Source organism: Mustelus asterias, chromosome 8 (assembly GCF_964213995.1).
Source record: "Mustelus asterias chromosome 8, sMusAst1.hap1.1, whole genome shotgun sequence".
Taxonomy (NCBI): domain Eukaryota; kingdom Metazoa; phylum Chordata; class Chondrichthyes; order Carcharhiniformes; family Triakidae; genus Mustelus; species Mustelus asterias.
In genome coordinates, this window is record NC_135808.1 from 71,076,928 (window position 1) to 71,104,832 (window position 27,905).

The following is a 27,905-nucleotide window of genomic DNA, read 5'->3' on the forward strand; positions in this document are numbered from 1 at the left end:
TGAAGAGCTCAGTTGGAATAGGATTGGGGCCACAGTGTGTGCTGATCTCCAGCCACTTGATTACTTCTTAATGCTCCCCAGTCGATGGTGTTTAACCCATGGGAAGCACTGAGTCCAATACACACTGTTCATAACAGAACTTGCTATGATCCACGTGGCATTGAGATTGTAACCTATTCAAGATTATTTCACAATGTTCTAGACAACACGAAGTTGGGGTGCTGTGGAGAACGGAAACAGGACACTTAGAATCTCGCTGCACCTGAATTACACCAAATTGAACATGATTTAGTTGCAGATATCGGTTTAAGACAAGTGAAATCACATTTGGAAAACACTGAAGCAGTTACACCAGGATATGCGACAGGCAACATTTTAAAATCATAGAATCCTACAGTGCAGGAGGAGGCCATTCGGCCCATCGAGTCTGCACTGACAACAATCCCACCCTGTAACCCCATGTATTTATCCTAGCTAGTCTCCCTAACACTAAGGGGCAATTTAGCATGGCCAATCAACCTAACCTGCACATCTTTGGACTGTGGGAGGAGACCGGAGCACCCGGAGGAAACCCAAGCAGACATGAGGAGAATGTGCAAACTCCACACAGACAGTGACCCAAGGCCGGAATTGAACCCGGGTCCCTGGCACTGTGAGGCAGCAGTGCTAACCACTGTGCCATCGTGCTGCTGAAAGCTGTAAAGTTGCTTTCTCTTCTAACTGATATCTTGTAAGAACACGTTTGGTGTAATCATTCTCTACCCTGTGCAGAAGATATGCAGACTCAACAGATTTCTATGATGCTAAATCGGACAGGACACCCAAATAACAGCCGTGCACACTATTAATTTCAATGGGTTTAAAAACAGGGTAGCTGTTCCAACATTGCGGTCGTTTTGGTGAAATTGCTGACGAGTGAATTCCTGACATGCACCATCAGCTTATTGAACTAGCACAACGGAGGAAACAGCCAAGCCAGAAGACTTTTGTATAATGGAAATACCACAACATGCAGCCCACCAGTGGCAAGAATAAGTGGGTCTGCATTTCAAATGCCCCAACAATCATTCATTAAGTAATCAGAATGAATAGTCGTGAATTATACTGGAAGCAAACTATTTATCTTCAAGTTGCCATGGCCACAGCCTACTCCCTGCAGTGAGGCCACAGCAGTGGCTGCCAAAAGCTACCAACTAAGGAATATACAGTGGGTACAAGTGAGGAGACTGGAAAAAAACTTGTAACTAATAGGGCATTTCCAACAACTCATTTTTACATGGCTTCATTCTGTACCTTACAATCGTAGGTTTAAGAACAAGACACGTGCTTTCTAACTTGGGGCTTATTAATGCAATGAAAATTTAACAAAACAAAATTTGATTTGAACATTATAAATCTACATGAGCACAGCAGTATTTCAGCAAGAATGTAAATAAACAGTTTGCCAGAGGCCAAAGGCAAGAATTATGTTCCCATCTGGAAATCCACAGTATTTTCCGAAGTGGTATCGCTCCGAACAAAACTAACATTTCTAATAGTCAATAACTCTTAAATATTATGTGTGAATATCTGACAAGAGACCATTATTAAGATGACAGCATACACCATAGCAGAGTGTCTACTTGAAAACAGTTCAGTAATTCAGGACAACTGTGACCCTCTGACCTTTATGACAACTGAGACCAATACACAAACTGACCTAATAATAGACTCCATATGGACTGAAATCCTTGCGACATGAACTCACATGTAACTAAACATATCTTGTAGCAGCTTTACTCAAATCAACAGGAGTCCCACTCGTAATATTTTTACAATTACTTTTTCCGACAGTGGGGGTGGGGTAAAGAGGGCAAAAAGCAAATGGAAACCCAATGGAATCAAAACATTGAACGCAAATTATCCCGTTACACAAAATAGTAGGGAAAACAACAAGGTGGATTCTCGTAAATGGACACCTCACATTTTGTACAAGTTTTGGTCATATATTGCTTGCGGTTTGCTTTAACGAAAACATGGAATGCCAAGCACCCTGAAGCATTAGGAACCTGGAAAATCAACATAAGATCAAAGCAGAGATCCAGCCGACACCTCATTTATCAGATTTCATTGGCAAAAACAAAAAAAAAACCTTTATTTTAACCATCTCTTCCTATTTACAGCAGCACACTTCTGGGGAGAGTTGAAACTGTCACTTGCTTCCCCAAACAGAACTCTTCAGCAGTGGAGGGAGAAGTCAGATTTAAAACAAATAATGTGTTTTCATTGAAAATGGCTGTCAGAAGATAAGAAAATTAAAATGCACCGGAAAACTAATAATTCGCGGAAACAAATGTTTCAGAATACTGAAGATCAAAGGATCAATTTTGTGACCCCAACTGTAAAAGTATTTCTTATTATATTGACCGGTGCCATCTGAACATTAATTAAAGGAAAGAGAGCTGGCAGGTGGCAGGGAAACAGGAGCTGATAATTGGCCCCCTTCTTCTTGCAGCCTTCACAACTCAACTCGTTCTTCAGCAAGAAATGCCACTAGGCAGACAGAAATGCATACTTTGTAATTTAATGATTAAGTATAAGATGAAGAGACTTACATTTTAAAAAAAGCTTCAGCTAATGAATGCAGATATCCTTCGGATCATGAGCTTCATTTACAACCGGCTGCACAATTCAAAACCTCTCTTCAGCCACAGTCAAAATCTTGAAAATAATTTTGCTTTCATAAAAGTCAATTTGCAACTCCTGATTTTCACATTTAAAAGGAAAAAAAAAAAGCAGCAGACAGGGGACTGCTCACCCCAACCCCTAGCATCTTCCAATCTATGATTACAAAAGGAAAGACTTTCACCGTGACAAAGAGGTAATGAAATTGAAAAAGAGCAGAGTACCATTTTGACTTACCACTTCACTCGGCAGGTTGTGAAGGTCATCAAATGGCGTTTCCAGTGTGTTTGTATCCACATTTAGAATGATCACATCTTCTAAAGCTTTACTCTTCACTTTCTGATGGAAGGAAAAGAGAAAATTTGTTCAGCATTGTTGTACATATTATTTTAATTATTTTTTAAAAAAGGCCTATGGTCCTCAAGTTGTGAGAAAAGAAAAAATTATATTTCCATGGTTGCTCTATCATCAGCCAGCAGTGTCCTCCCAGAGGAGAGCATTTCCAGCAACGGGACACTTGTATGGAGTTACCTGTCTCATTCAGGTGCTTTGTGGCAGTAGATCCGATGTTGTGGGTTGTTGTGCACAGCCAAAGAGCTAAAGGGCAGCACGGTGGCACAGTGGTTAGCACTGCTGCCTCACAGCGCCAGGGACCCGGGTTGGGTCACTGTACAGACTCTGCATAGACATTCTCCCAGTGTCTGCCTGGGTTTCTTCTGGGCGCTCCGGTTTCAACCCACAGTTCAAAAGACACGCTGGTTAGGTGCATTGGCCATGCTAAATTCTACCTCAGTGTACCCGAACAGATGCTGGAGTGTGGCGACTAGGGGATTTTCACAGTAACTCCATTGCAGTGAGAATGTAAGTTTACTTGTGACACTAATAAATAAACTTCAAGCGTTAACGTCTTAACGTCCCATCCACAAAGTGGGTGATGAATATTTGAACTCTTTTCGTTGAAGTGTTGTAATAATGACACACACACACACACACACACACACACACACACACAATTTCATTCTACAATGCAACAGGCAACATTTGGTCTGAACACAGGTTTAACACATTTGACACTTGGCTCCAATTTATAAGTTCAAGTAGCGGTTACCCATCACCACTGTTTAAAAAGGCATGATAAAACGGTTTAGGAAAATGAAGCAAAAAAGTAAGGGCCCAGGCCCTGGTGAGTAAGTTGAGATTGCATATCCAGTTACTAAGCTGTGGTACTGCTCCTGTGGTTTGCTGTGCAGTCGAAGGGGCAAGTTATGTTTCTTTCCACATTGAAATGAACAGATATTTACCAGCTAAAGGCATCATGGAACATAAATCAAAGCGATTTTGAAGTGCAGGTTTGCCATGATATAATGAAATGGCGGCATATGTTCAAGTCTCTGAACAACCTTCTATTCCAATGGTGCTTTCAGAAATGCGTTGCAATTAAATAAGATCTCAATGGATGCCTTGTATTTCTGAGGTGCTTACAGATTCATAGAATCCTACAGTGCAGAAGGAGGCCATTCGGCCCATCAAGTTTGCACCAACCACAATCCCACCCAGGCCCTATCCACATTTCCCTACATATTTACCCACTAACCCCTCTAACCTATGCATCCCTGGACACTAAGGGGCAATTTAGCATGGCCAATCAACTTAGCCTGCACATCTTTGGACTGATAGATCTGATAGATGAAGGTGAGGCAACTGATTTTGCACATCTGAATTTCAGAAAAGGATGTGACACTCTACTACATAACACACTGGGTAGCAGGGTTAAAAAAAAAACAGTGCTGAACTACTTATGGCTGGAAGCTTGAAAGCAAAGAGCAGAGAGGAATTTATCAGAACAGAAAAGCATAAACATAAACAAGGGGTCAGAACCAGTACCACTGTTGTCTATAACTTCTTTTAATGAATTGGAGGATAGAACAGCATCCGAATTTGCAGATAATAGAAAATTAGTGGCAAAAGGTGTTAAACAATGTGTGATCATTCAAATAAAATTGCAACAGTAAGTGGCAGATCGAGTTCAATTCAGGTGTGTGAAAAATCAAGAGCTCAGACAATAAAGAGGAGATCTGGGGTGTTTGGTGGATTCCTCCATGAAAGCATCAATTCAATTTTTTTGCGGAGATGGGGGAAAGAATGCAAATAAAATGGGTTGTGTAGCCAAAGATGTTGAAATGAACATCTCAGTGGGACTGCAGCCAGGGTCCTGTTCTGGGTCTCCATATTACAGGGAAGTTGCAGGATCATGAGGTGAAGTCTAGAGGAGACTGAAGATACCAATTCTTAAATATAAAGCATCTTAAATCCTCGTGGTTACAGTACTGGATAAGTAACCCAGAGGTTATGAGTTCAAATGGCACTGCAACGAACTGGGAAGTTGGCTGGCACCAGAACAACTGACCATGAAAGCTACCAGATTCTTGTAGAAGCTCAACTGGTTGACTAACTTCTACTTCTCACCTTCAGTTACTCCGAGAATGGACAATAAATGGTGTCTTATCAGTATCACCCACACCCGAAGAACGAATAATGAGAGCGGGCCAAAATAAGAATAAGGATTGTCTATCCTGGGACTTTGTTCTCCAAAGAGGAAGAGGGTCTTCGAAATATTCATGGGAATGGGTAGAAGATTCGAAAAGCGGGGGGGCACTGTTTAAAGTTGAAGCGGTGAAAGGAAATTGAGTTATTATTTTCCATTGTGGAACAGATCATCAGCAGGGGTGATGGAACAAAAAACCATGGTAGATTTACAATACCTAAAGGACTGGATGAACTTCTGTTCCAAAGGGATAAATCATAGTAACATACCTAATGGGAGTATGTGGAAGGGTTAAGGCTATATAAATAAATCACAAGTACAATAAATGAATGCCCCGTACCTTCCAGCCACAAATGCTGGAAGGTACGGGGCAGGTGAGAACAAACGAGATATAAATGGCCGTGGTTTTAACTAAAACTACCCATGTAGCTTCTCAAGAAAAAGCAATCAGCCAAGAGCGAGGGCAAGAGCGACAACATGAAGAATTTCGATACTTGTGGAAAAAAATGCAGAGAAAGAAACATCATTGCACAAGGATTCTAAAGCAGCTGCGAGGACGGGCAACAGATAATGGAATGTTTAAGCATCCGAAGAGAAAACACAACATGGTGACCATGGCTCCCGACCTCATCCTTTAAAGTCCATTCTTTTCAGAGCTCAGCTCCAGCATCTCGGACAAGAGCAGCGGAAAGAGAGGACGAGCTGTGCCTCAGAGTTATTAAAGTTTTTCAATTTTAAGTTTTAAAGTTTAAACTTTATTTATTAGTATCACAACTAGGCTTACATTAACACTGCAACAAAGTTAATGCAAAAATCCCCTAGTCACCACACTCCTGCACCTGTTCGGGTACACTGAGGGGGAATTTAGCATGGCCAATTCACCTAACCAGCACGTTTTTTGGAGCGTGGGAGGAAACCGGAGCACCCGGAAGAAACCCAGGTAGACACAGGGAGACGATGCAGATTCCACAAAGTCACCCAAGGCTGGAATCAAACCAGAGTACCTGGCGCTGTGAGGCAGCAGTGCTACCCACTGTGCCACCCATGCCACCCTGTTGGTCCTGGGCACAACAGGCCCTGTTATTCTGATAGTTACTAAACTGCAAGAAAATCTCCCCATTTAGGAGGAAGCGGTAAATGGATCTTGATCGTGAAGTGTTCTGGAAACAATTGTGTACCTCCAGCATTTTTCCTATCTTTTTTATGTTTACCGTGTGTTGAAAGCCTGATACTGTTTGACGACTTGTCCGAACCATTTCAATAAAGATGATATTTTAATTTCCCAGCCGGTTAACAATCTACAAAATGTTGTGAAATGAACTTGTTTAAATTTCCAATCAACTCATACTGACTCTGAGCCGAGTATCATTTGCAGAGATATGGGCAACGTTCATTTGCTTCATTTCTGTCAATATTCGCCAAGAAGTTCTCTTTACGAACCTTTGTTTTCAAAATTTGCATGCATGTCAATTGATGCAGGAAAAATTAAAACCAGTGTATACATCTTGGCTAAATGGCTGAAACATTGCAAATGTAGTTAAATCTTATCTCAGGAAATATCTGAATAAAATTATCTTTGAAAACATTCATTACACAGCAGTAGCCACTTGGCTGCAGATACAGCATATAAATGTGCAGTTTGTTGTGATAACAGTAAAACCCGCATTCTGGAATTTCCTCCACATTTCTGCCGAGATAAACACAATCTCAGGACAAACAAATTATGTGCCTTAAAAGATCATAACGTTTTGGGCAAAGCTGCAATGCGTTCAAGTCTCTTTGCCTTTTATGTCCATCGATCAAACCTTCTGGCCGAATGAATCCCTACCCACTAAACTGGCTATACCCCATCGACTCTCAAATGCCACCAGCCTCCAATTGCACAGGTTCAGGGAGGGGGTCTCTTAACATTGCCACCAGGTTTTCAGACACAGCAGGGAACAAAGTCATTCTACTGGTCTTTTAATTGAAATTTTTTGAGCGTTTAAAAAAAATTATCCTTAATGAGACCTGCTCTGTATTATATTTCTTTTAATCCAGTTTTAAGTACAAGTCACATTAAAAATTGAAACATTTCCCCGGCTGCAGGTTCTCAAACATGCTGTGCCTAAAGTGCATGAATAATGGTTGAATGAGCTGAAACTTCTAATTTCAAGGTTGAAACCAGAAATCTATGGAAATGGGTTCGGCGTTTCACTGAATTTGGGCAAAATACATTTTTCTTCCTTCTTTATTCGTTCATAGGATGCGAGTGTCACTGGCTAGGCCAGCATTGATTGCCCATCGCTAACTGCCCTTGAGAAGGTGGAAGTGAGCCACCTTTGTGAACTGTGGCAGTCCATGTATTGTAGGAACACCGACAATGCTGTTAGGCCGAGGTCAATGATGGGAGGGTCTGTCCTGCTTCATTCCTTTGAGACTTGGTGGCAGTTTTACACAACTGAGTAGCTTGCTGGGCCATGTCTGAGGCCAACCACATTGCTGTGGGTCTGGAGTCACATGTAGGCCAGGCAAGTATGGTGGATATCCTTCCCTAAAGATGGGTTTGACAATGGTTTCCAGTCACTACTATAGCGATTATTTAATTCCAGATTTTTCAAGTGAATTTAAATTTCACCAGCTGCCACGGTGGGATTTGAACCCATTTTTCCACAATATTAACTGGGCCTCAGATTACCAGTCTAGTGACATCACTGCGTCCGAGAGGATTGACATCAGAAAAATGGGTGTAGGTTACAGTCATGGAATAAACTCGAGGCCAACAAATATTTGCTCTAAATACAGTACAGACTATGTTGAGCTTATACACAGCCCTATCAGTGTCTCCCCATGGTTCACACTGTACTAGCTTGCTACAAGTGGTTTGTGCAAATATTTACTGGCAAGACTGCAGTGTAAAGAAGAGAGTTAAAATCTCTCTAAATATTACAGTTAATAGAACATAAACACAAGTCACCTTTTTTGCATACAGGTGAGAAGGGAGACTTTTTAAAAACATTCCACAGTCGAGACATCAAAAGGTTTGCAGCAATCATTCTGCCCTCAACTTTTCTCAACAAAATGCAGCATCTTTTAAAAAGGTTCAACAAGATGCGGAATGTCAATGATTGGGAATTGGAATTCCTCACATTTCAGGAATCCAGTGTCAGCAGCAGGTCAGGTACAGCACAGCCAAATGCAGAGTCAGCTTCCCTTTATTCTCATGCAATGGTATGTCTCGGAACAATATACCCTGTTACACTTTCCTATTTCCTACAGCACCCACTCTGGTGCATGCCCACGAGGAAATGAAACTGCCAAATATATTTGACACTGGATCCCTAAAACCAACAGAGGGAGGGCTGGATTTGAACCTATTCCATGTAGTAAAAGCCATTGCCTAAAGCATCATACCATCCAATTTCCCCAGAGCAATATTTTTAAACTGTAGTTATGTAACAAACAGAATTTTAACAATGAAACAATATAAAGCATCAAGGAGATGGTTTAATTCCATTACATATCGCATTACTGCTTTGTCTGCCATTTGACTCTTGACATTATAAATAATGTATGTTAACTTGTAACCTAAGAATTAACCATTATTTTTAGGTTCATTTTTCTAAACTTCAAGTGAACAATTGGAGATTGATTGATAACGTTGTCTTCAAGGCTCAACTATTACAAAGACCAACTCTTGCATATTCTTCCTGTACAATTCTACCTGTAGAGAACTTATAATGAAGCTCAAAGGAGTTCAAGAAACACTCTGCTGAAGGACAGCCCCTCAACTTATCACCAGGCAGTGCATTTACAAATTGTAGTGGACCACTGTTTTGAAAATGTAAAGTCACGAGATTCAACAAAAGATTTAAATCTCAAAAAGCAGACCCTGTTGAACACAGCTCTTTTCTCTAATTAAAATATTTTTGTTATTTTCCCCATCTTGAGAACAATCCCATGATTCATATTTTTTCATCCACTAATTGTATTTATTAATCATATTTAAACTTTCTCAATTTAAGATTGCAACAATATTGATGGCATTATGACTTTGACATTTGGTCAACATGCGCTTTCTGCCCTTTAAGCAGTGTAATAAGATCTCTACACTACAAGTCAACATAGGTTACTAAAAATAGCAAATATATTCAACTTACATCCATTAAACTCAAGTGAACTCCAACCAGATAGGGCATTGGGGCACTGTAATTAAAAAAATCAAAACAAACTTTACATGTCAATATATGATCAGGATATAATTACAGAAAATCAAGGACAAGACAATCTGTGAAGCACTACTATGCACCATGAAATGTACCCTACGTATTCACAGCTAAAACCGAGAGCTATCATGCCATCATAGGCAAACAAGTGCAAGATGCTCCTGCGTAGGTAATGAGCAATAATTACTAAATGGGAGGCAAAAGGGAATCACTTTTACACTATTTTTGCACCACTTGCCAAGTAGATCAAGTGAAGCAACTGGCACATTACACGGAAATAGATGGAGAGCATTTAAAATTGAACATTAGATACAATTTTTTTTGAAATAAATAAATGTAAACAGGATATGCTTGCAATGCATTAATTCGACTATTATTCATCTCAGAATTGCTTCATGTACAAAATATTTACCAGCCACAGACTTATATATGTAACACAATGCAAGCCAAAATTGTGCACGCACAGACACACTTGCGTCGAATGGAAAAAATGGTAAATTATGAAGTAATGTTTCTTTGGCACGCAAATTACAATGGAGATGGGCAACTGTTCACAAGGCCTGCTCTCGCTGAAGGATTTTATTTGTTAAATATGTGATTTCCTGTAGCAATTACTGTCCTTACATTATGCAGAGCAGGCAAGTTAAGTGACAAATAATTGCTCCCATCTCATGAAACCAGGCTTGTGGAAATACTGCACTGTTTAAGCATTATCCTGTAAACAGTAACTCCGCTGTAATAAACTGAACTGCAAAACTGCATCTGGTAAAGGACAGCCAAGTGATCAACTTAATGTCAGATTCTGAGTTCCCATCACAACACTGTAAATACTGGACCGACAACTCCCACATTGATTTTTGTGTACAACATGATAGGTGGTTTTTGAAGCAATGCTGAATCGTACTAAAGATTAGAATTAATGGTTATCCATCTTTCAGTGAAGGATGGGCATTTCAAACAAATATCAGGCAGCTAAATTAGTTATACATTGTTCATTATAAATGAGGAGAAGGGCTGATGACTGTCTGCATGGCTTAATATGATGGAGGAAGAAAAGCACAAAAATTAGCCACGTACTTGTCGTTCTTTCTGTCCTTTCCAGTTCTTTAGTGCAAGAACTAGGTTCCACTGAAGCTCACTTGGATTTTTATGAATGGTTGAATTGTTTCTCCCCCTTCCACCATACCCCATTATTTACAGCACACACAATGTAGTCTCTAGCCAATAACATTTTAATCTCAATTTCTGAATAGTCATGACTAGCTTAATTTGTGTAAACAGCAACATAAACCCTGCCAGAAATGTAATCCCCAGAACACTTCACCAGTCCCCAGTGTATTTGGAAGACTGGCATATAATACTGTGCTGTAACAATTCTGTGATTCTGTGTATGTATTCCACCGCTGAACCACAATAACTTCATTACATATTTATATATGCAATTTTATACTTTTAAGTCTGATCTTGATATTTTTAATCCTTTTGTGAAATATCTACTGCATCAACTAGCTTACAGTGAATGGGCAAATTGACAACATAAATATGATTATTTTTGTGCTTTTAAAATAAAAGAATTGTACATCATCTTATTTTCCAAAAGGATTAATATCCTTCAGCCCAATAAATTTTAAAATTCATCTTTTAAGTTTTGTGAATTCCAGCTGCCTCATGTACATGGTGGACAAATACCAGTTTAGTTCAATTAAATTAAAATAAATCTCCCGCAGTAGTTATATAGTACTTTGTGTCCCTCAGCACATTTGATGGTACTCAATTATAATTTTACTTTTGTATAATACAGCATGTGCTGTATTATACAAAAGGCAGAAACATTTGCCAATTCAAATCATTTTCATCTACAGATAAGACAACACTGATCAGAAAGTGAGTGTTTGCTATCCCACAGTAAAAAAAACAATAAATTCACACCCTTTACATGAAGCATGGATAATGTTGAACAACTGGATAATGTTGAACAACTGGAAATTCAGTAAACAAAAATCAATTTGCAGCTGTTACATTTAAAATGAAATATCTTTAAATTAGCACACAACATCAGTCTTTCCGATAAAGCAAGAGATTTCTCGGAGAATTGCATATTAGATGTCTGATAAATTGTGACAATAGTTTCAATTTGTTGTATTTTCAGCCAAGTATAAAGTATATTCCAACACAACAAAACTAGTGTGACTAAGAAAGGAAGCTTTCAAGTTTCAAGGTCCAATATTTAAAAGATGTTAAACAAGGAATTCAAAACTAATATCAAACATTAAACAAATAAATGGCATTCTATAGTTTTATTATTGAACAATTACATTCAACAGAAAACAATTAATCAAAATTCAGCAATGCCCCAAACTAGACAATCTTAGAAACATGTTAGCATCGGATACCCTAGACCCAATACCTCCCCATTCACGCTGACTGGCATGGTCTAACTTTCCCGAGATAAACTTCAGCTGAGGCAGGAATGTGACCTGGTCATTACTGATTGTTTCATTAACTTCATTAGGTCTTAACCTAGGAAAGACCAGACAGCAGCTTCCACTGCCAAGGCTCTGTCATAATAGCTGCATCTGGTGCTATGACTATGCACTCCAGCCCAAGAGTTCCTTTCAAACTGCACACTTGCCAAATTGTCCGTGCATGGTGCAGCTAAAAACTATACCATTTATTATCCCTGTGGGAATGGCAAGCACAAACAGACTTTGCTCGCCATATGGGCAACTTTAGAAGTTCAAAAATGGAGTGCTGGAAAGAGGATCCCCTTCACGACACCACTAATGTTACTGCCACTATTTGGTGTTTGGGCATCAACATAGCGATGGGCTAGTCCTTGGATTCCTTGACAGTTACTTGGTTGCAGTGGCATGGCCAGCTGTTACAACACACTCAGAACAGAAAGGGACCAAGCTGAAGGCTAAGAATTGCATATTCAGTGAGACAGCTCAAACTACTCCTGTGATGTTGAGTGACCATGTACTATCTTCAACAGGATGGGAGCACCATAATCGATGTAGGAGCAAGGCAGTCAAACCCAGATTTGCAGTAGCAGCATTCATGTAATAGGGCAACAGGCAGAGTAGGTGTTATCGCACGAGTAACTTGTGTAACAAAAGGCTGCACATTTATATTTGCACCTCAAGTCAACATCAGAGGTGTACTTTAGAAAGGAGCGCTCTAACAACCCCTCCAAGTAGTCACTGCAGGTTTCTCAGCCTGAACCTGGAGAGGTATTATTCACGGGACACAGTGAACAAGGACGGAATCAACAGTTCACAAGTCATTGAAACTGTTGTGGGACAGGCTACAGAAGTAGTTACAAAAGAGACACCTCAAAGCAAAAGTGCTTTCCCCAAATTGGCACGAGCTGAACACCATCTCCAACAGCCAGTTTCATGTCTCTGCAGAGCATCAACCTGTTTGCCTGCAACAGTTGCCAGAAGAGATGAAACATTTGACAACTGACCAACTAGAAGTGCCAAGTGGGATAACCCCTTCCAAAGATCACTGTGGGTGTACCTGCCCCAGGGGGATTGTCGCAGTTTAAGAAGGCAGCTCACAACCTTCTCCAAGGCAATTAGCGATGGGTAATGAATGCTGGCCGAGCCAGCGATATCCAAATCCAATGAAAGGATTTTTAACAACTGGTTAACTGTGACCGAATCAACGTGGTAGAGGCAAAAGTGAGTGCTTGTGAAGGGGAAACAATTCCAAAGGAATAAGTTAAGGAATAAGTTAAGGAAAAGGAAGTTGAAAAGGTTATTAGACTCCAAGAATGAGGCCTACGACCGATATAATAATTCCACATCAGTATTTTCGGAAGGCCTCCAAAAGTTGACTTCTGCCCCACGTGTCTAAAGAAGAACAAGGGACGCAAATCTGAGCGTGTCTGCCACAAAAAACTAGCTGCTGGCTGAAATGGCAGAAGCAAGTTCTATTCAGCCTCAATCTTCTCTCTCCAATTGAACCATTACATTAGGAGGAACGATGGACAAAGATGACCCTTTCCCTTCTCCACTGTTAAATGCTTCTCAAATCCTTCTCCCCTGTCCTCGCCACCTCAACAATATGCAACAAACTGGGCCTTGAAAACTCCTAATGTTTTGACCATGTCCAGTGCTACCAATATTCCCTCCCAAAAAACCCTCCTCTGCAATCTCTAACCACACCATTGACAGCATGGCTTCAAGAGTTCCGGCTCCATATTCTAAACCTTTCTCCTAAGTTTTTCCATTCCCTCTGCTCTTTTAAATCCTTCCTACAAACTTACTTTTTATGCCAAGTCTTTGGACACCCACTCTAATATTTCTTTATTTGACGCTGCAACCTTCCTCCATCCTTCCACTTCCGCGAAATATCCTGGGATAATTTTTGACATCAGGGGACATGTTTACATAGAATCATAGAATCCCTGCAGTGCAGAAGGAGGCCATCCAGCCCATCTCCTACAAACCATCTGACCTAGGCCCCACCTCTGTAATCCTGTGTATTTAGCCAACTAATCCCCCTAACCCACATATCTTGGGACACAAAGGAGCAATTTAGCAATCCACCTAACCGGCACATGTTTGGACTGAGCAGGGAAACCGGAGCATCCGGAGGAAACCCACACAGTCAGGGGAAGAACTTGCAGACTCCGGACTGAGTCATCCAAGCCAGGAATTGAACCTGGTTCCCTGGCGCCATGAAGCAGCAGTGGGCTTTACTGCTGGTTTTACAGGGCTTTTTCTTTTGTTCTGTTGCCACACTGCTTTATTTTTACCAGCATGAAGTACCAAAAAGTAATGAGCAAATGTAAACAATGCACGGGGAATCAAGTTATGTACAACAATCTCCAGTTTTTGCAAAAGTATAAGGAGGTTTTTTCAGGGTACAGGGTGGATTTTTTTAATGAACCTTTCAGATGGTGCTCCAACACAGCTCTTCGAAAAAGTAACTGGCCGACTCGCTCAGTGGACCATCACCTGAAAACAGACCTGTCAGCTATTAACAAATGACCCCAGATCAATCAGGTGGAAACATCTCTCATCCCAATTTTGCTGCTCAAATGAAAATGAGGAAGGGAAGGTAATAAATTAACGGGTTTTGCATCAGCCTTTAAAGATTGCTGCAGAAATTCTCTTTTAGGAATAGCACGCAATAGCTCAAATGCTCTCTCTCATTAAAGAGCTGGAAAAGAAAATTGGCATATCCTGGGAACTTGCACTGCAGTCATCCATAATGATGATACTGTAGATGTGGGCGCCGCTGCTGCCTCTTGAAAGCGCAAGACAATGTCACGTTAATAATACCAACTCTATGTGTTATCCTGACTTGTAAAAGCTGCAATGGTAAAACTGTAGCAGGGATCTCCAAGGTAGATTAGTAGCCTTACCAGCAATAGTCCAGCAGGTGGGGAGGGAGCACTGGGATGTAAATATGCTGCCAATACATTGGATAAAGCATGGCAGCTGACGCATGAACACAAGCCGTTAACTGGAAAACAAAACAGAAAGAATAATATTGAAACAAATTCCAAAAATCAATTGATTAAACCACAACACAAAACAATCGACTGTTAAAACCCTTATGTTTAAAAAAAAATGTTTCACGATAAAAACAGAGAGCGTAACAGTGAAAAGGTCACGTCTGCCCCATAATTTGCTCATCCTCAGGATTAAAATAACATGATTAAATATGGAAAAGAACAGGGTCTGAAGGCTCCTGAGGGATATCATTAGGGCAAATTGCCAAGAATGAAACATGAGCCAGCCAGGAGAGTCTCGAGGCTGAAAAAACACTGAGGGATTGAAATGTTCGACAGTTGGAGCTATGGTGATGTGTGAACTGCAGCTTTAGGTATCAAGAGAATTTGTTCACTGACACATGGAATGCCACTATTGACCAGCAACTGCCCGAGCTAAACAGCTGTACAGTTGAAAGCATAAATATATTATGGCTTTTCATCTGCAGCCAACGCTCTTGAACCGACTTATTTGCTATTGTGTTGCAAGAAGAACTCTACACAAAAACGATGCATCCTGCGCTTATGCAAACAGATATAAAATGTGGCAAAAACACCCCGATCGTATGGGGCTAAAGAGGCTGCACCCTTCCATCTGTGAAGAATGATGGACAGGCAGCAAGCAAAACGATTTCAGGTGGCACATTTTCAGAACAGGCCACAAGTGCTGCGTACGACACTACCAAGTGTCATTGTGGATCGTCGTTTTGGCATTGGCATCTGTCGCCAAGCCACTGGTCATCGTGGTGGTGCTAGCCAGTCTATAGGAAGGGCGACCATCTTCCTCTGTCATCAGCTGACGACTCCTGGGTGCAACAATCAGTGTCTTGAACTGTAATATCAAGCTTGCAAGCATCCTGAAAGTGGAGATTTGGGCATTCTACTTGGGGATGTCTGGGTCCGGTTACCTGACTATACAGAAAGTATGTGAACATCTCATGCCGTGGACACGTTTGAGCCACCTGTTTGCTGAGTGCTAACAAATCTGGGAGCTCTGCCTTTGAGAGGATTGTCACATTTGTGACCTGGTTCTGCCAGGATATGCCCATAATGCATCGCAGAAGATGGAGATAGCTGAGCTTCTTTTCCTGGCAGCTACACACTCCACAGCCACACAGTACGGTGCTGAGAATATAGAAAACCATCAACTTGATCCTAAGGAACAGCTTGGTCTTCCTCCACGCGGGTCTCATGAATCAGCTAAAGGCGATAGTTGCGTTCCCTACATGTGTAGAAAGCACTGCATCAAGGGGCAGACTGCCGGTCTGAGGAAACAGAATCTGTTAGCCACTTTTTATATAGTGCAATCAGGGTCAGAGATGCAACATCCTGTCCCACGGATGTCCCACCGGTGTTTTTCTTGACGCTTTGGTCAGAGAGAACCAGTTGAAGGCACTGGGGAGACAGTCCATGAATCGTTGTGGCTGAATTTTAGGTTGGGCAATGAGCGCAGCATCATCAATGAAGGAAAGGTCTCCAATCAGGACACATAGGGGGGGATTCTCCAGCCTCAAAACCGGAAAACCCCGCCCGAGGTCAATGGACTTTTGCATGCCCCCACGATTCCCGATGCAGGTGGGATGGGAGAATTCCAGCCAATGTGTTTTTGTCTTCACTTTCAGTCTTGCTAGATTGTAGAACTTGCTCAGCAGGCCACGTGATAATATTTTGGCAATGTAGGCCAGCTCAAAAAGCATCCTCGCCATTAACAACCAACCCACTGTTTTTGCTATCAATAATATCCTATTTTTTATTTGAGGTTCTATTGTTTGAAGCCATCTTATTTACTTTACTAACGACCATATACAAAACATTGACCTCGGCCACAGAAGAGACAAATTAATTAACAAAGAACAAAGAACAGTACAGCATAGGAACAGGTCCTTCGGTCCACCAAGTTTGTATCAACACAGATGCCCCTCTAATCTAATATTTTCTTGCCGCTACATGATCCATATCCCTCTATTTCCTGCCTATTCATGTATCTATCCAGATGCCTCTTGAACATTGCAATAGAATCTGCTTCCCTCCACCTCCTCCAGCAGAGTGTTCCAAGCGTTCACCACCCTCTGCGTGAAAAACTTGCCCCTTACATCCCTTTTCAACTTTCCCCTTCTCACTCTCAGTCTATGCCCCCGAATAATTGACCCTTCTACCCTGGGTAAAAGACTGTTACTATCCACTCTATTCAAGCCTGTCATAACAGGTAGGTCCCCCCCCCGCACCCTCCCGTCATCCTCCGACGTTCCAATGAAAACCTGCCCCCAATGTGTCGTCCCCCCGCCCCTAGCCCACCTCAATGTTTCCCCGTCCGCCTCAATGTCTCCCTGTCCACCTCAATCCCCCCATCACCTGCCTTGATGTCCATCTCCAGCCCACCTCAATGTTCCCCCCCCCCACCTCTATGCCTGGTGGGTAGTGCTAAGGTGCCCCCTGGACATTGGCACTTTGCCCCTTGGGCTTTGCCAGGGGGCCCAGACTGGCACTGCCAAGGTGGCAATGCCCAGGGGGCACCACCCTGGCACCTGACCCTCTGGGGGCCTCGTTGGCTTCCCTTCACTCCAACGGGGTCAGGCCGCCAGCTCTCTGCAGATGGGAAGCTGGAGTGAAACACTCCTGGCCGGGCCGGGGGGAAGGGATTAGGGCGGGGGGGGGTTGTGGTGCAGGGAAGAGATGCTAGCAGGCCTGGAGATTTCAGTCCCGGGCCCGTTAATGATATTTAAATGACATTAAAATTAGCATTTGCATGATTTATGGAAATCCAGCGCTTGGAGACTTGCAGTGGGTGTGGCGCCCAATGGGAAGCCCGTGAAACGGCCTCCATTCGAGTCTCCCGGCCCGCTGCACTCCAAAAGCAACGGAGCGGGATGGGAAAATCGTCCCCACGTTCTTTAATTTGTTCATTTTCCTCTTCACCATAGCTATGACTGTAACACTGCATTCTGCACCCTCTCCTTTCCTTCTCTATGAACCGTATGCTTTGTCTGTATAACGCATTAGAAACATTGCTTTTCACTGTATACTAATACATGTGACAATAGTAAATCAAATCAAATCATCAATGAGCCAGGCCACGCAATGTTGTATCCATCACCACCTTGTTTGCTTTAACGTTCTACTGTCCATTTCATAGTACATCAGCTGCACTGGCTTCACATTGTCCAGCACTTTCCTCTGGTCAGCTGTTGCAGTAGATTTCATTCATAGTCACTTAAGCAATGAGCCCTCAGCCTACATTTTAAGACTGAAACAGCTTGGAAAGATACAATGACACTCGTCTCCTCAAGAGCATCATAAACTTATTGCAACATTTCAAAGTGGTGAGGCAAAATTCATTCTTATAAGGTCTCCAGATGGGGTTGCATCCAGCAGTGTTACTTGTACTGATATACTCATTGTCTGATGAAGGTTTTCGCTTCAAATTAAACACATGTTGAAAGGACTTAAGGAATGCAAATTTGTAAGTTTCCTCAGACAATGTTCTACAGTTAGATTATTCTCCAATTCAAGAGACATCATCTTTGCAAAGTGCACAAAAAAAAACATCAAGGGAGATCAAAATGCCAATGATTTCCTGTCTCTACCACATCTCGTAATTCAGTTTTGGACCCAAGTGTGGCAGACCAGAATTTATTTTCATAATCTGAGACACAGCAGATCTGTAAAGTAATTTTATATAAATAAAACATAATTTGAATAATTCCAAGACTACTGAATGGAGCAGATTTGACACCATGTGGAGTTAGAACACTTTTTAAAGAAAAATAGAAAAAAATGTCACAACACAGCTGATTCCTCCTGTACTTTGGCAACGTATGTCATGTTACCTAGCAACACTCCTAACGAAGATCAATTAAACAAATGTAAATCATTTTCTTAGGACTATTATATAAACATAACCCTACACTCCATAAAACGTCCATATAGGGTTCTGTTGCTAATAAATGTATTTTTAAAGCAGAAATACAAGTTATTCATTATTCATAATGAAATAAACATTATGGAGATTTCTTTTATTCTTGGGAATTATAATACAATTTTACGATGGTACACAAAGCTATTTACCGCTATACTGAAAATGCCTTGGAGATTTAGTCAAAGGTTCAAAGCTGCAAAGACATTAGCCAAGCAGTTCTAGTGTTCAGAAGGGAGTTGAGCGTTCAACACAGAGGTAAGTACCTCCATAAACAATCATAAAATTGTTGTAAATAACACTAAAAAAAGCACTCGAAGGTTGAGGTTGCATAAGGGCTCAAATCTGCATTGAATAACCGAGACTGTCAGTTGCTGTTGGAATGGAACAAGGTCTGATTAATGTGTGTTACAACCATCTCCCAAAACACTGTAAGGGACTCCTGACATGATAATTCATCAGGAGCACCAATACAATTTGTAAATCATCACGTGAAATGTCCAAGTCTGATCGAGCACAAACATTGATTGTTTCTCCCAATTTGGAGAAAATATCGAATGAGGAGTAAGACGTTAAAATATAGCTTTAAGGAGTTCAAAAGATATTTATACCTTGGCAGTTTCTCTGCGACTTGAAGCTGCAGTTACCAGTTACAGCCACATAATACCTGATTTGTACAAATACAAGCCTCTTGCCTAGGACAGAATTGCGTATTGGTGCTTATACGGAACATGCTTCCCATCATTCAGGAAACTTTTTGAGAGGATGCCCAAACTCCTTAGACATTTCACTTAGCTCTTGGCAAGTATGAACAGTGCTCAAAATAGTCCGTCCGAGACCACAGTGAGATCGAACCAGAATGGTGAGCTGAACTCCGTCAGGTTATTTCACATCATGTACTTTTGGGATCATGTTTGGAGAACAATGTCTGAGTTATTCTGTAATGTTAGTGTTATTGCTAACCTTCGCAGATTTAACAACTGCCTAAGTTTAATATATACCATTTCCAAAATGCATTGTAAAGTCCTATGTTAGGCTTTGTCCATGGAAAAACTCAATTTTAAAATGGCAACTTTAACAGCAATAACTTCCTTGCCTGTAGGTGGTGCTGTGATAAGATTTCTCAATCCTTTATGCAGCTAACAGCTACAAAAGAGCACATTCAGAGTTAATCTGAGGAGTGTCTGTGAACATGCAATTGCAGGCCCTAGCCTATGCATGTCACTGTGGAACAAGCTATAATTTTGACAGTTGACTGAGATAGCCAGCAGCCATGTTGGTACAGGGAAGTCAATTGGAACAAAATAAACGTTAAGTTTGCTGCCCCATAATGGATCTCTTACGCTTCATTCTTAAGAACTCAGTTTTCAAGTTTGCTGATGACATCACCATAGTGGGTCGGATCTCAAACAATGATGAGACGGAGTACAGGAATGAGATAGAGAATCTGGTAAAATGGTGCGATGACAATAATCTCTCCCTCAATATCAACAAAACGAAGGAGATGGTCATTGACTTCAGGAAGCATAATGGAAGGCATGCCCCTGTCCAAATCAATGGGGACCAAGTGGAAATGGTCGACAGCTTCAAGTTTCTTGGTGTCCTGATCACCAACAACCTGTCTGGTCCCTCCATGCCGACGCTATAGTTAGGAAAGCCCACCAATGCCTCTACTTTCTCAGGAGGCTAAGGAAATTTGGCATGCCTGCTACGACTCTCACCAACTTTTACAGATGCACCATAGAAAGCATCCTTTCTGGATGTATCACAGATTTGTATGCCTCCTACTCTATCCAAGACAGCAAGAAACTACAAAGGGTCGTGAACGAAGCCCAGTCCATCACGCAAACTAGCCTCCCATCTATTGACTCTGTCTACACTTCCCGCTGCCTCGGAAAAGCAGCCAGCATAATCAAGGACCCCATGCACCCGGATATACTCTCTTCCACCTTCTTCCTTCAGGAAAAAGATAGAAAAGTCGAGAACACATACCAGCCAATTCAAGAACAGCTTCCTCCCTGCTGCCATCAGGCTTTTGAATGGACCTACCTTGTATCAAGTTGATCTTTCTCTACACCCTAGCTATGACTGTAACACTGCATTCTGCACCCTCTCCTTTCCTTCTCTATGTATGGAATGCTTCGTCTGTATAGCGCAAGAAACACCACTTTTCACATGACAATAACAAATCAAGTCAAATAAGAAATCTCATCCTGCTACCACACTATTCATCAACATCCCATTTCTCCTCAAAAACTGCTGTTCCATCCAGGTCTTACCTCCCTTGCCTTGCATGCTACTTACCATCACCATCACTACTTGCTCCTCAGCTCCTACTTCAGAAGCCAGGTTACAAAGTTACATTCCCTTTGGCACGACTCAGCCTACAATTGGCACCGCGGCTGATTTCCAAATCAAGAAATTACATGTTGTTAATTCAGTGGACAACTGCTCAAAAATGATGCCGACAAAATAATTTGACCAAGTGTCAGTTTGTACCTTTTTAATTGTATTTCATTACTACTCTCGAACAAACTAAACTCAATATTTTATAGCAGAAGATTACAAAACACAAACACTAACCTTTTTATGGTTCTCATGCTACAAAATTGTCCCACAGGTTATAGAAATGACTGACAGCATTATATATAACCTGAAGCTAAAAGTTCAGAATTTTACTGCACACTGGGGCTTAGTTTCACAGCCTTTTCAGCAATATTTTAGAACTAACTTCCATAAAGTGGCAGTCAATTTTTGTTCCAGTATTGTATTTTGTTCCAACCACTCGCTGGAAACTCAATGAATCCCTGAATTAAAAGCTTTTTGTTCATTATATCAGTCAGATGGCTTTCAGTTCTATTGTCAACTGAAGCCACTTAGTAAGGTCTTGAACTTCCTTGAGTGAGCTTTTGGGCACTACATTAATTCCACTTGTGGGCCAAACTTTGTACCATTACTGTCTGGAAACTAAGTATCGTGGAAATAGTCCACTTTTCTGTTACCTGGTGATTCACTTCTGCTAATGTCAGCTTATTTTATTTCTTCGGCCCAATGAACTAAAATTGTCACTGTTTGAATTCTCAGCAGGGAAGGAACTCATTTAAACTGCTCATCAACATTATCTGACTGTTCTACCTCAATGTTCATCGAATCACAGAGTCCCTACAGTGCAGAAAGGGGCCAATCGGCCCTCGAGCCTGCACCGACAAGAATCTCACCCAGGCCCTATCCGAGTAATCCCACGCATTTACCCTGCTAACCCCCCTGACAGTAAGGGGCAATTTACCATGGCCAATCCATCTAACCAATTCACATCTTTGGATTGTGGGAGGAAACCGGAGCACCACACAGACACAGGGAGAATGTGCAGACTCCACACAGACAGTTGCCCGAGGCCAGAATCAAACCCAGGTCCCTGGTACTGTGAGGCAGCAGTACTAACCACTGTGCCACCCTAATTAACATTAGCCCAAAATACAATAAATAGCCACCAACCTTCAGAGGAAAAAAATTACATAAATTTAAAAAGCAACTTTCTTCATTGGGACGATTTTAAAAAATTGTCCCAACATGACATTGGTATGAAGCACATGTTAACACGACTTTCTTGCTGGGTAACTTGGAATTTCCTGATTAACCTGATAGTGGGAGCACCACCACAAGAACTGCAAAGGCTCCAAATGCCTGCATGTCACAAGCTTCTCAGGGCAACGAGGGATGGGCAAGAAACACAATCTTGCCAGAATTTTTCTGCATTTAAAGAACAAATATCCATGCTGTTATGTGCCGAGTGATTTTGCAACAAAACCAGAAGGTTTTGTAAGATTATTGGGAAGTGCTTGCACTAAATTTACCTCCAATAAATATAGAGCTAAAGACAAAATACTGCGGACACTGGAATCTGAAACAAAAATGGAAAATGCTGGAAAATCTCATCAGGTCTGACAGCATCTGTGGGGAGAGAACAGAGCCAATGTTTCGAGTCTAGACGACCCTTCATTAGACCCTGACTTCAGAACACACGGGCCAAAACTTGCTCCAGTGGCTTTCCTCTGCTTTGGTCCAGAACCAAGGCCTGCAACCTGTGGCTCCAGAGTCATGCGCATTCATTAAGATCTCATGTGTGGCACCTGACATTGATTAATCTAACTCATTTTGATAATAATGAAATGGCATGTTTCTTTTTCAGAAAAAAACTTTCAACAATTAACTTTTCTGGAAAAAACCTTTGAAATGTTGTTGAAAGACAAATTTGGAAAGATTTCAATATTATTGGCATTTGAGGAGCAGCGTTGCAACTCTGAAGTTATTACTTTTTTGACAAATAGCTGTGTGTATTCTAAAGGTCACTGAACCCTGATCTAAATAATGCCCTGGATTTAAGCTGCATTTGCATCATATTGATTTATTGTCACCTGCATTAGCATACAGTGAAAAGTATTGTTTCTTGTGCACGAGACAGACAAAAGATACCATTCATAGAATACATAGGGGAGAAGGAAAGGAGAGATGCAGAATATAGTGTTACAACCATAGGATGTAGAGAAAGATCAGATGGTAGGTCCATTACAAAGTCTCATGACAGCAGGGAAGATGCCATTCTTGAATCAGTTGGCACGTGATCTCAGACTTTTCTCTTTTTCCCCAAAGGAAGCGAGAATGTCCAGGTTGCGTGGGGTCCCTGATTATGCTGGCTGCTTTTTCGAGGTAGTAAGAACTGTAGACAGAGTCAATGGTTGGGAGGCTGGTTTGCGTGATGGACTGGGCTATGTTCACAACCATTTGTAGTTTCTTGCAGTCTTGGACAGAGCAGGAGCCATACCAAGCTGTGATACATTTGGAAAGGATGCTTTCTACGATGCATCTGTAAAAATTGGTGAGAGTCGTAGCGGACATGCCAAATTTCCTGATGCCTCTTGTGAAAGTAGAGACATTGGTGGGCTTTCTTAACTATAGCGTCAACGTGGAGGGACCAGGACAGGTTGTTGATCTGGACACCTGGAAACTAGAAGCACTGGTGCAAAGTGAAACTGCTTTCCATAGTCATGATTAAATAGATTTACACAATCACAACATGATTACCATGTACCAGCATTCCTGTCAGTTTACTTATGTAACAATGAGGCATAAAAGAGTTGATCTTGCATTTTGCAATCAATCACATGGAAGCAAGTGTCTGCTTCAGATTTTGATTGAAGTGCATAATCATGAAATCTGTCCCTCTGTAGGGAAACGTTTGTTGACATGGTTTTAAGTATTTATTGCCCCAAATGAATACAGGATAACTTGCTGAGCTAGCAGGAACTGTATTTTATTTTTCGAAGTGTGAAAGACATGTAACTGAAACACCACAGGGGTGAGCAAGTTTCCAATCGAACAAGAAAAAACAAACCCCCGTCTTCCTGCTGTAAAATGAAGCTACTTTCATTATCAGCGTTCATGTCATTTATCAACTCTGTATGAAACGCAGCATTCTTCTTAGTAGATCAGATGATGCAGAATGTTCTTTGTAAAGGGGTACAGCACTGTTGGTCCAAGACAACTAAATGGACAATGCTCATGTTATTTCTTTCACTCAAGTTCTCTTTACATTCGTTCATAGGCTTCACTGGCTGGACCAGCATTTATTGCCCATCCCTTGGTGCCCGAGGGCATTTAAGAGTCAATCAAATTGCTGTGGATCTGGAGTTACGTGTAGCCCAGACCAAGTTAGGATGGTAGATTTTCTTCTCGAAAGGACCTTGGTGGTCCAGATCAGTTTATGCGACAATCGACAATGGTTTCATGGTCATCATTAGATTTTTAACTTCAGGTTGTTATTGAATTCAAATGTCACCATCTGCCGTGGTGGGATTCAAACCTGGGTCACCAGAGCATTATCTTGGATCCCTGGATGACTAGTCCAGTGACAATACCATTACGCCACCGCCCTCCCCGGTGTGTTGAAAGATGAGAATGAACTCGGATATCCCAAAGCGAAATTAGCATTTATGAAATTACAAGTCTGGATTGTCTTTTTTGTAATAAAATGCCTTTGCACATTCAGCAGAATATACTAATTAAAGTTTAACAGAAGTAATGTATGTGCTGCCCAAATCAACCTTTTGTTTTTTTTAAGTGGAATAGGTGTGTTTTAGTTGCAATAATTCTCGTTACTTCCAACTAGGTATCATTAGAATACAATGTGCACAGTCAGTTCCTGACCCGTGAAACTCCATGCAGCAGCCTGACATAACCAACCAGTTTCAGAGGCCACATGGACACGATAAACAAGCTGCTGTCTTGTCCCCAAGGAAACAAGCTTTCAGCAGCCAGTGCTATGAAGTAATGGCTCAGAAAACTCATGCAACTGACTCCAATTATTTCAACAAGGCCTCAAGGCCAAGAAAATGGTCATGATTTATTTATAAACAAGGCAGAGGGTTTGAGAATCTGTACAAAAAAAAAGTGGCAAAGAGAGATTGATTTACAAGGTGAAGCGCTTTTAACTGAATTTGTTTTGCCAGCTCTTCTGTTCCGCCAAGATGATGCCCTGTATATAATGCTGGACTTAGGAACCACACACATATTGACAGCAGGTCCATGTATAAACAACCTGCTTGGGTGCCACTGTCGGTTGCAAATGATATACTCTGGTTAGCATACGTCTGACAGGATGATGAGAAGCCTCTTGTCAGCTGCAGGCCAGCCAAAGTCTCCGAGACAAAATGCACGGCCCCAGCTGACTAGTTAAAGAAAACCTGGTGTGGTACAATTATACAGGCATATGACAAGCCTACACGGCTGACTGACTTGAAAACTGATGACATGGCTTTAAACTGTGATACTCCTTACCTATTGTCACAAAACACCAATAAGTCTGCTTCTGCACTGTTGTAAAATCATGATAGATTCCTTGGCCCTGAATATCTACGAGTACGGCTTGATGTTCAAAATGCCTTTCACTTGATGCTGATACAAAGGTAATACCTGAGAGTTCTGCACACAGAAAATCAGCATTCCTGTTCTTATTGCAACTCACTATCATGTTACCACTGCACTTTCAGTGAGAATCCAACTCCTTAGAAATAAAGAAATACCATTCCCAAAGATTTTTTAAAATGTACAACTCTACAATTCTTGTGCGAACAAAACATCATTCAGAATGTGTCTGGAGAATTAACCTGCAACAATACCGACAAATCTGACCAGGCTGGAATTTTAAAATAATATTTACAACCTCATGTGATTTCCAGCCTCACTGCTCTCAGATAATGGGGGTTACAGCAGTGTGCAGGCACTTGTGCGGCTAGCACTGGGAATTGGAGAAAATTGTAATTCAGGTTCCAGTCACAGTACATTAGAATGCAGATTCTAACACAGCCAGCAGGATGCAGCTTTAACCAAATATACGTGATCAAAAATGAGAAGGTTCTCCCTGCACAATTGGCTCTAAAGTTGAGATTGTCAGCCTAACTGCAAGCCTCCTCACCATAAAGCTACAATGTGTCAGACAATCCATGAAGATAATAGGATGAATAGCATTATCCATTACATTGCAATGCCTCTTTGCATTCAACTTGCCCGTGTACTTGAACCTATGATACATTTTTAAATTAACTTAGTTTTCTACTTGATCAAAAACCTTGCTAAATCTGCTATGATTCAATAAATGGATAAAGTAATTCTTAATTATTTAGAATCATAGAATCCATACAGTACAGGAGGCGGTTTTTTGGACCATCAAGCCTGCACTGACAACAATCTCACCCAGGCCCCATACCCATAACCCCACGTATTTACTCTTCTAATCCCTCTGACACTAAGGGGCAATTTAGCATGGTCGATCAACCGAACCCAAACATCTTCGTACTGTGGGAGGAAACCGGAGCACTCGGAGGAAACCCTGCGGGCACGGAGAGAACGTGCAAACTCCACACAGTCACCCGAGGCTGGAATTGAACCCTGGTCCCTGGCACTGAGAGGCAGCAGTGCTAACCATTTACCTATGTTACAAGAAGTTTCATGTATGGAGTACATGTTTTGTTCAGTTTATGCCTAATTTTCTGCTTCTACACTATTTTCATCATATTTATCTGGCATGTAGCCTATCATTTTCACTTGTGCGCATATTTTCCTGGCATATATGCTGATCATTTTAACGTGCATGCATATTTCCCTCGCAAAAATGCTGCACATTATTGCTGTCCTTCAAGCTTCATTTCCCAGTGCTATTCCTCCAATTGGTACATCAGGTAACATGGAAACAGGGGAAGGCCAGACAATTCTCCCAGGTCTATTCCATAATTCAATTAGGCCATGTTTGATCTGTACCTCAAACTTAATTTACCTTGTTCCATGTCCCTTGAGTGAATAAAAATTTATCCTGGCCTTAAAAATATTAATTGGCTTGTGGGGAAGCAAGTTCCAGATTTTAATTACCTTGTGCATGAAAAAGTGCTTGCTGATTTCACTCCAAAATGAACTCCTATTTTAAGAGTGTGGCCTCCTCCAATCTGGATTTTCCCCACTGGAGAAAATAGTTTCTCCAAATCTACCCTAACAAATCTCTTAATAACACTAAAACACCTCAATTACATCAACCATCTAAACCCAAGAGAATAGAAAGCAAGTTTATTCAAGTTGCACTTATAATTGAAGCCTTTAAATTTATGATCCTGGTCAATCTGGAGGCAAGTTTTATTTTAAAATTTGTACAAGTTTGACACCCTGTAAGCATTATTTTAAACCAATGTGACTTGATTTCAGTTGCAACCACCAGTACGTGTCCCAGACACCTCTCATTCTTCCCTCTAGGGCTGGCTACCTATATATTGTTAACCTGCACCTCATTGCAATGGACACTGCATTGTACGGTGGCGTCTAACCTGCATTCCTCTCCCCACTGGAGGTGCTCACCACTGCCCACTTGGGCCTTGGAAGAGTGGCCACCCTGTCCTCCCCTTATTAGAGGTATTCTCTTGCCTGCTTGCAAACTGATGGTTTTTTTCATCAGATTCCCAGCACCGAGGCACTGGAGGAGGAGATCAAAATGGTTTGGGATTGTTAGGTCAGATGTCAAATAAGGGAACA

At 41.4% G+C, this 27,905-nt stretch overlaps 1 protein-coding gene across 3 annotated transcripts in view; it reads right to left on the minus strand.

Moving 5' to 3' along the window:
• Window positions 1–27,905, minus strand: part of dennd1b (DENN/MADD domain containing 1B) — a 296,649-nt gene that overhangs the window by 80,505 nt on the left and 188,239 nt on the right. For all 3 annotated transcript variants that reach the window (XM_078218144.1, XM_078218142.1, XM_078218143.1), the window contains 3 exons: window positions 14,792–14,892; window positions 9,349–9,394; window positions 2,902–3,003 (listed from right to left, as the gene is read on the minus strand). In XM_078218144.1, coding sequence (XP_078074270.1) covers window positions 2,902–3,003; window positions 9,349–9,394; window positions 14,792–14,892 — 249 coding nt within the window. The remainder of the gene's footprint in view (window positions 1–2,901; window positions 3,004–9,348; window positions 9,395–14,791; window positions 14,893–27,905) is intronic.